We start from the raw sequence: 10,207 nt of genomic DNA, 5'->3' as shown, positions 1-10,207 counted from the left end.
CAAGTATCTTCACTTCCAAGAATCAGGTGTTTGTTGCTAGAAACAATAAATGTTGTATACAAAGATCTGTTCGATCTATTCAGAGAACCTGGGGGTAGGGATGGAGTCTGTGGGTGGTTTGTGGTTTTTCTTTTAAATACATCTTTAAAAGATTTTTTTCCTCTGGATTTTAGTTAAATGGTTATTTAAATTCCTTTTTAAAGAAAAAGAACATTTCTCCTGCTTTATGCTACTTGGATCAGAGGTATGTACTCTTTCTGTAAGGTCACACAATTCCTTCAGACTTACTTGGTATCGCTTGGGCCCTACAGCTGCCATCCAGATGCCCATGCTCACATCTTCACCCTGAGATGACACAAAAAAATAAAAACCACAAATATGAGCACCAAGAAAGCATAAGTGTGACCTGGAATAAGTTGCACCATCTACCAGCAGTAAAAAAAGGTAACTACAAAAACCTGCACCAGACTACTGCAGAGGTGTTAAAATAGCCTCCCTCCTTTCCCATGATAATACACTGTTCTTACAAAAACAGAGTACAAAAAACAGGATTACAACTCCAGAGGTTCTCAGTCCAAAACATCTGTGCTCTGGCCTAGAACATGCACTAAGTATAGTAATCAGAAACGTAGCAAAAGCCCACATGTTCTTTCTGACTCATGCAGTACATGCTGTTCCCCTGACCACTTTAACATAGAAAACTGAACTCATCTTTATTACCTGGTATGTTTTTAATCTTTCAGAGTTGCTTGCAAGCCACTGCACAATGTCTTTGGAGATGACATAGCCAGACCCACAAGCAAAGGCTGGATATGCAGGACTTGGATACTCCAGTTCTTGCCATTTCCCAGTTCGATCAACTGCCCAATTTAGTCTGAAACTGAAGAGCATGTTAGATATGAGATGTTTACATAGAGTCCTCTGTGGAACCTATGAACACTGATAACAACTGAAGTAGTACTGATAACAGACAATTGAGAGGAAGAAGTAGGTGATCCTAATTATAGTTCCTAGTCTCATTTCTCTAGGGCACAATGCTGACATTGTAACTGTTGTTTGGATAATAAGAGAAAGTTTTCAAAACAGAAACAAAAGCAACATTGACAGTCAGGTCTTCAGAATCTGCACCTTGCTGTTGGGTTTTGAACTAGGTAAGCACACACATCCTTACCTATTTTGTTACAGCTAATTAACCCTTTTGTTTAATCAACATGCCATGACACAAAGACAGTGCCTCCAGCAGGCATGCAGCCAGTGATGGTATGCAACCCGTTTTCCTGTTAATACTCTATGTATGTATGTACCTTCTCTAAGCTGTTTTCCTAATGAAGCTCAACAAAGGAGATGTTCAAAGGCTGCCATCACTGAATTACAAACCTCTTCCCAGCAGTGGTGTTCTCTCAGGAAGGTTTCCTCACTGCCAGAGGCCTGCAGGAAGCAGTCTCTGTCTGCAGCCTCCCCACAGCTCCCAGTGGGGCAGAGCTGGCTATGGACCTGCCAAACTGCCGAGTGAGGCAGTGAAGCAGCCTGCTTTTCCTGTTGGGAACAAGCTGCTGCTGCACTCCTCTGGCCTCACAAATGCTCCATGCACTCACAGCTAAGAGACAGAACTCTGTCAATGCAGCAGGGTCTCCTCCTTGTTTACAAAGAGGTTCAGCATTGCTGTTTTCCAGTCATGAGCACAAGCAGCTGAAAGCTTCAGTGAGCTACTAAGAATTGTCACCTCAGACAACAGCCCTGAAGGGGAGGAATTACAGCTGAGTGGCAGCTATGTTATCAGATTCTGCCCATTCTCAACTGAAGCTGACATGTTAAAGCACAAAGTAAATAAAAGTCTCATCTGATACCTGAATTCATTTTAGACTCAGTATCTTCCACTCCATTGAATCACAGCACAAAGGGTTCAACCCCCTCCAGACTGAGAAGCATCTGATTTGATAGTCGTTTTATACTTCCATAGTTATTTCAGCATTTTTCCCTACACATCATACTTGCCTGACCTGAAGACTGTGACTATTAAAGAATTTACACTCAAAGATGTCACTCCTACAGATCTTTGAAATAATCACAAGATAACCAACTATTTCACACACTTGACCAAACACCTTATTAAATCACTTTATGAGTAAGCAACAGGCAGGACCAAATTTGTGAAGCAAAGCAGCAAAGACCTGTTTATCTCCAAGGAGCAGAGGGCAACAGGAAGGCACATTGTACCATTATGCTTTATTGAAGGCTATAGTATCATAGAGTTTCTGCTATATTGGATGGCATCCCAGAGCTTACGATGGATGGATGGGAAGATATGGGTTATTTTGATCCTCCTAGTTATTCACAAGTGTAATACAGGCTGGGAAAGTTCACTCACAAATGTATTAATCAGATCTGCTGTTTCAAACAGCAGAAATGGGCATCAATGTCTGAAATTTGCAGATATTACAATAAAGTGCAGATCAAAACAAAAATTTTGTTTCGCCTATTTACCTCACTTCCTCAAGCCCACAAGAAAAATCCCAGTGACATCACAAAAAGTAATATTTATAGTTCACTAAAGAAATGGTATCTATCTTTTAAAGATAGTTTTAAAAGACAACTTACTTTCCCCACCAAATGTTTGGCCTGTCCAATTTTTTCTGCATTATCCTGTTAAAAACAGCTTCCAAATCAATGTAGCAGTCATCATCGGTCTTCAGCAACAAGTCAAAACTCGTTGATTCAACTGTCCTGTAGCCAACAAGAAAAGTGATGAGATGCTGAGCTGCACACCACAAACTTCAGGCAGTACACTAAGGGGTTTTTTGGGATGCAGGGGAGGAAGCAAGAGGGAAGGAATGTCTTTCCTACCCTTGACTTTTAAATGTTTTCTTTATTGACCATGGGTGACTGCTTGTCCTTCAAAGGAGATGCAGCTGTATCCTATGATGATCTTACAACATGGACTTGTGTATGAGTGGAAGAACACAAATTTGAAGTTTTGTTCTCCAGGACAGATGCTGGATTTATTAATGAAACCATCTTGAGCAGTATTGACCTCAGAAGGATATGAATCCCTGATGCTGATGGCAGCACAGCTGCTACAAGCCACTGGCTACATGTCAGTAGCCTACTTTAAGGATGAGACAGTCAATTCAAGGGCAATGAGAAGGTGGTAGGTGGTAAAAAACATCTGTGGAAACAACTCTGTACTTACTCTTCCTCTGTAAATGCACCCTTCAAATATGAAAAATGTTATCTTTACCTGTCTGAAATAGTTGAATGTGACACACATAAAATAACCAAAAAAGCTTAAGATTTTAGGGATCATGGCTGAGTCGGTTAATGGTGTTTGTAAGCGTAACTCCTTATAACCAGAGGAGTATTTTAAAAGCCATTTATTACTAAATCTTGAAAATTTGCTAATCTGTAAGAAATTATCACAAAGATCTAAGTCTTGACATTCAACTTCGTTTTAGAACTGAAAGCATGGTTCCGTTTTTCAGTTAGATTCACAGCCATGGAATTTGTGAAGTAAGTGCACAATCTTTCAAGCAACTAACCTGTTAAATTACAACTGTCAGCTATATTTCTTACTCCATAGCAGCATCAATTAACTGAAACAGTTGTCTCAGAGTAATAGAAACCATTGCAAATTAGAAACTTACTAGACTCACCACAGACAATGCATTACGCTATGAAAATTCTTCCATCCCTCCTGCTCACAAGCTCCTGTGGCCACATCTGGACTACAGTGTGCAGTCTTGGACTCCTCAGTACAAGAGGGACATGGCCATACTGGGTGGAGAGTCCAGCAGAGGCCCATCAAGATGATTATGGGACTGGAGAAATGGCCCCAAACTTAAACTCTGAGTAAGTACGCAAACTGGCCAAAAGCCATCCTTTAAAATACTAAAACTGCTAGTTTTCAGTTAGATACAAATGAAAAGAAATTACAAGGACAAATGAAAATTTTTACACCTGGACTCTTGGAGCAGAAGCTTGTCTTGCCAGCTTGTGCTGATTTGAAGCACTAAGAGTGAGCATTCAAGAATCTATAGGCACTGCCATTTTACTCACTACATGCCCCCAAAATTGTGAGACAGAAATACATCTTATGAAGTAAATCACATAAGGCATGTATTTCATGGAACCTACCAAATAACATCATCTGCTGGATCATCTTGCACTGCAAACAGCACCATTCCTAAGAGAAAACAAGAAAATATTTTCTTTTCAACTTACCATCGGTAGAAGTTCAGCAGTTTGGAGGGAACGTTTCTGTAAGTGTCAATCACATCTACAAACACAATGTCATCATAGGTACTGCTTTCTTCCTTCAATAAAGCATCTTCTTTCTCAAGGTTTTTTATGTGACTTGCAAACCTTTCTGGGCGAGTATGGAGGCTTTTTAAAAGAGCATCACCTTCTGAAATAAACAGCACCCATTATTAAACAAAGATGCATATCTAATTATTATTCCACATTTCTATTGGATCATGCAGGGCACACATTGATAAAATGAATCTGAAGAAGCATTCAAATTAATGGGGCTATGAAAATCCCACATTTAATTTTAAAATGTCTACAAAATGGTAAAGCTTACAGAACAGCAAAGAAATACATTTTTGTATAAGGCCTGACACTAAAAGTTTAAAGTAAAAAAGTATTCCTTTTCAGTAATAAAAGAATTCAAGTTTTAAAGGTACCTTAATATAAAGAAAAGTCTGGGACTTCACTATTACTCTTATCTGTAGAGTAAAAAGGCCACTGTCAATTACTCCTAAGTATATGTACTTAGCATTAAAAATAAACATACAAACAAACAATGCTATGCTAAATATAATCAAACAGGCATTGCTTTGATGTAGCACGCAGATGGTCCCTGCTGAGCCACATCACATAACTGCAGGTAAAAGCTAAAAATATATTGCAGATAAGGAGGTAGTTTGTGGTACTGAAGAAGACTTTGACAAACAAGATGGAAGGGCTCTATCACACACCTCAATTCAGGCTCCTACACAGATGACAAGACAACAGGACTGCCCAATTATATCTGCCAGGCCTAGCTACAAAAGCACAGCAATAACACTCTCAAAGTCACTGCTTATGTTGGCAATAATGGACTAATAAGAACACATCAACTCCAGTGTTATGTGGCCAAAATCTTAGAAACTGGAAAGGGCTCCTATAAAATCTCTCAATATTCTGCTGAAATAGGTGTAAAAGAGCATCAACAGGGATGGAAACTGTTTGTCCATATTAAACACTGTGATACAGTATGTCTAATTGCAGCAGAAATGGGAAAAAGTGTGAAAAATACCAGGAAAAGATTACATTGCATGACATTTTTTAACTTGATTTTGGGTAGAAGAGAGTCTAGATAAAAAGACAAAGGGATGCAAGTCAGCTGGAGTGGCTGATAAAAGGCAAGCAAAGGAACCACATCAGGACATTGATTTAAAGCATAGAAGAGCCAGGAAGAAAATGTCTGCTGAAACACAAGGTTTCCTAGGTTAGGAAAACCTAGGGTGACTAAGTTCATGGAGACAGCCCAAATGATACTCAGAAATGTAATTTAGATGACCTGTTTTACCAAAACATCAAATGTCACACTACATTTTGTGGACTTACCTTGAATAGTGTAGATAAAACCACCTGCTATTCCCTCCACACCTTCTGTGAGCTCATGTGGCAGTGACCCTTCCCCTGCCTGTTAGGAATAGATTAATGGAAATTAATAGATTAATTAATCTCTCATTATTGATGTGCTTTCCCTCTGATTTTAAGGTGTGAAGTTTTCTGGCAACTAAGAATGAAATTAATTTAAAACTCTACTGGTTTTGGTACCTATATAATCACAGAATCATAGAACATCCTGAGTTGGAAGGGGCCCAACAACAATTATTGAGGTCCAATTCCTGGTCCTGCACAGGACTACCCCAAGAATCACACAATGTGCCATGAAAGACTAAGACGAAGATTTTTAACTGAAGTTTTGTGATATTTTTTAAATTTTCACCCAAAACTAGCAGTAGCACTGAAACTTTCAGAAAACTAGTTTCAAAGTTGACAGCAAAATGCAAAATTATTCTGGCTAAATTACAACAACACAGGATGTTTAGGCAAGCAACAATGTGACACGAAAAGAAACATGCTGCCAAAAAGCAAATAACCAGATTTTATCCCTTCAGCTGGGATTTTAGCACAGGATTTTTGTCCCACATTTTGCCATCTCTGATATACTGAGGCTGCTTCACATCTAAGAAAAACAGTGAGAGCTTTACTCTCTTCAAACTACCACTTATAAGCATAATTTTTTTTGTAAGAAGGCAAAGCAAAACTTCTCTTCTGAGACAAAAGGAGAAGCCCAACTGAATTAATGATTTACATAGAGAAACACAGGATAGTAAAATGCTAAATTCTTAACACTTATAGGAAAAATAGAAATATGGTGAAAAGGAAGGTGAGGGGACTGACTTACTGTAATGACTCTGAAAACACCTCCTCCATCATTCACCATCACTTTATGAAGGTTTCTTGAAACCAAGCCCTGAAGATCCTGGCTCTCCCACACAATGGTACCTTCAAAACTCTGGTAAGAGAGCAAACCACTGTTATGCAGGTATACAAAGACTTAAAAAGAAAGAAATCAAACAGTTTGGCCTCTTTAAAATTATTTTATAATAGTCAACATCACACAAGATTTAGCTTGAGTGCATAACAAATTTTTTACTTACACTTCAATAAAAGTAAGTTGCACATAAATGAAACACATTCATGAAACTCAGTAACATGCAACCATTCTTTTAAAACTAATCATGAATCTCTATATTAAACTTTTAACAGAAGCCTACTGTAAAAGACTTTGGCTTTCTAAAATCATCAAAATAGCATTTAGAGGTGACCTGAAGTGAATTTTAAAAAATCAAATATAAAATCCTGCATTACAAAGAGAATAAGTTAAAACAGATTTGGAAACAAGCTCAGCTTTTATTGTTATGTGCCAAACAGAGATCAGAGACTCCATCCTGACAGCAGCAAAACTCAAAGAAAAATATGGCAACCTTTATTGCAGTGAAGGTGCCACAAGCTACTGTAGGAGTGACAGAATTCTTACTGCACATCTTGGCTGATAAAGAAGAAAAAGACAAGTTAATAATTTCAAAATTTTCTGGTTTTAACTGTCCAATTAAGCTATTCCACTCCATGTTTTACACAGATATATATATGTGTGTGTGTGTAAGTTCTTGCATTTGAAAGGACTTCACCTCAACTTTAAACTGAAGACCCCTGAGAACATGCAAAGGAACAGGTGGTAAGTTGTACAAGTAAGAATATGGGTAGACCTTTATTTTTTAAAATTTTTAAAGCAATTTCTCCCTTATGAAAAGGTAGGGTTGTTACATTCCTGACTACTAGATGAGCACATTCCATTTTGTCTCTCCCAGTTCCATAGCAAACACACTGGTTGTTAGGCCTGCCCCCAGGACTCGAGGTGAGGCCATCCCAGTGCAGAGCAGAGTGGGACAATCCCCTCCCTTGCCTGGCTGGTGATGCTGTGCCTGAATGCAGCATCAGGACACAGCTGGCCCTCCTGGCTGCCAGGGCACTGCTGACTCATACTCAGCTTTCTGTTGTTTAATTATTTCTCAGTTATCAAAATAAATGGACCAATATAAAGACTTTTTTCTCATCTTTTAGAAGTGACTGCAATGATCTATTCCAATGTTTTTTGCTGTAGGGATTGGGCTCTAATCACACCTCAGTGTCCTGTTTACAGACACAACCTTTGGAAAGTTGTTTAGTGAAGAGGGGAGTCCTTTAGGAGCAAGAGAGTCTTTTCATGCCTCAGCAAGCAGAAACATTACAATTCTCACCACTGACTATTACTGACACTGACTTCAAATGCACCCAGAGTCTTAATCAGTTACTACCAGTGAACCTCAGTGTAAGGTGCCCTAAGGCTGCAAACTATCATTATTTTCCAGGTTGAAAGACTTGTAAGCAAATTTTCTAATGACTTTAGCCTTCAGCTATTCTTACTCTAAGCCACTTAATGAAAGCTGAGGCCTGAAAATGCTTAAAGCAAAAACATTAGTGGCACACCTGAGACTACATTATCTGTTTTTGCCCATTTAAATTCCAGCCTTGTTGCTGCCAGAGCGCAGTGGCATTTACAGTGAATACCGAACAGGTGAACTGACATAATGCAGCCCTGCCAAACTCCTTTCCTAGTGTTAGCACTGTGGTTTTTGTTCCTCTAACTATTCCCCATTAGTAACATAGAATATGTGCATACAGAGTCCCATCTTCATGCAAGTGGCCCACAGCTTTTTGACAAAACAAGTGCATTGCTAAGAGTTGTCTGTAAGAGCCCTGTGTGTTTTAGTTATCTGCTGTCGCTTCTGCTGTTCTGCGCTTTCAGCCGCTCCGAAGCTGAATGATCGATTCTGTCTCTCACAATCTGGCCTGCCAGATGCTTATTCCATTGCTGCATTTCCTTCCCTTTCCCCAGGACAAGCAGGAAGAGCAGCACTTCAGCTGGAAGATGAATAAAGCTCTTCAGCAGTCTATACAATCCATTACTTCTTCAAGGTGGAAAGCCAGAGAACAGACACTGTCTCAGACACCATTCTATGACAATTAAACAGTTCACTAAATTTAGTGCTCTCAAAGAAGTAGACAGGAACACGTGGGCATTGCCACCTCCTCTGAATCATCGTGTATGCTTCAGCATCCTGAGCATCACAAGAGACTGCAAGCTGTGCATAAACCCTATTAATTTACATTAGAAACATGGTGTTACCCTGTAAGCATTCAGCGCATGACACACATCAGATGAAGGAAGCCCACACAAAGAAATATATGAATACTAATATTCTGTCTCTCAAGGAAATGCTTCCTGTCTGCCTCTCAGGAAAATTGCAACCATTTATAGCAAAATTACAACTGCCTGGAATTTTAGCATCTCAAAACAAAGTCTTACAGGGAAAAGGCTCACATGATAGACTACCAAATTACTGGGTAACCAATATTTTTTTTAAAAACATAAACCCTTAATTATTTTAGTATGAAATTAGGTTACCAAAACATACGCACAAAATACTGCAAGTGGTCTGCTCACCTGAAAGGTCTCCTGCCAGCGTAACAACTTGCACAATACTCAATAAACACTGTCTAAGATGATAAACCAATCAGCAAGCTGCAGATTCCCCTTAAAATTAATAGATTTCCAAATGCATTCATTAGTGCAGAGCCAGGGGAATAAATCAGACAATAAACTGGCCCAAATCCTCCTCTCTTCCCTCTTCAGTCTTTCCTCGCTTCATTTTTTCGTAATACAATTTCTTTAATAACAGAACAACCCAGACCTAAAGACAACTTACAGAAATAGCAGCAAGAGTCCAGGAAAATGTTTAAATTAAGGGAAACTGTATAAAATGGTAGCTGAGATATCTGGTCCACTGAGAAAAATTCCTTGTTCCTGGGAGGGTCTGCTAACTAGAATTCTCCTTCTGAGCCAACCTTTATTCATTAAACCTTCACTGTAAAAACATCACAGTTTTTCCTATGATATTCTGTTCCTCTTTCCCAGCTGTTCTCTAAAAACCTGTGCCATCCTCCCCTCCCTATCTTGTGTGCTAAAGTCTGATAAAGCAGAAGGAAGAAAGAAGCATCACATTTTCTGGTAAACCCCACAGAATCAAAGCAGGTAGAGTTTCCAATCAGATAAGTGTTCTGAAGTGGCTACTATTTGACAATGTATTTTATCAATTTGTATTTTCCAGGCTTATGCTTTACAACTACTCATGATAATAAGATGGTGTAAAACAAATCCTGGATTTCAGCATATCCCTGCAACTACTTACCCATTCTTTGATTCTGTGAACTAACATTCTAGAGGTTTTCACCTGCCCTTTTCTGCCTCAAGCAAAGGCCAGTTTTATCAGTCAGTCTGTCCAGATAACTCAAAGGAACTGCTGGCAGTTCTGATACTGCACATACCTCTGGCAAAATAAACTGCTCTACTGGCTTGTACCACAATCTGTTCACCTGCACTCCACAGCTGGGTGGACTGAAGCGAGCACTGAAGATCGCTTCCTGTGAACAACAGGGGAAAAAAACAAAATTTAAAAAAATGAAAACACACGTTAGAAGTGCTACTGTATTACACAGGCCATCAAATGGCTTTTAGATAATAACAAATTGCATACAGATGCTGCATTGCCAA

At 39.1% G+C, this 10,207-nt stretch overlaps 1 protein-coding gene across 1 annotated transcript in view; it reads right to left on the bottom strand.

Moving 5' to 3' along the window:
- The window catches only part of B3GALNT2 (beta-1,3-N-acetylgalactosaminyltransferase 2), a 28,991-nt gene that overhangs the window by 2,596 nt on the left and 16,188 nt on the right, over positions 1–10,207 (bottom strand). The window contains exons 5-11 of the mRNA XM_079298478.1: positions 9,982–10,077; positions 6,458–6,568; positions 5,608–5,686; positions 4,219–4,402; positions 2,599–2,724; positions 721–880; positions 289–345 (exon numbers count right to left, since the gene is read on the bottom strand). Coding sequence (XP_079154604.1) covers positions 289–345; positions 721–880; positions 2,599–2,724; positions 4,219–4,402; positions 5,608–5,686; positions 6,458–6,568; positions 9,982–10,077 — 813 coding nt within the window. The remainder of the gene's footprint in view (positions 1–288; positions 346–720; positions 881–2,598; positions 2,725–4,218; positions 4,403–5,607; positions 5,687–6,457; positions 6,569–9,981; positions 10,078–10,207) is intronic.

Source organism: Erithacus rubecula, assembly GCF_903797595.1.
Source record: "Erithacus rubecula genome assembly, chromosome: 2".
NCBI classification, from domain to species: Eukaryota; Metazoa; Chordata; class Aves; order Passeriformes; family Muscicapidae; genus Erithacus; species Erithacus rubecula.
The sequence above is the reverse complement of the archived record's forward strand: the minus strand, read 5'-3'. Positions and strand labels throughout refer to the sequence as shown.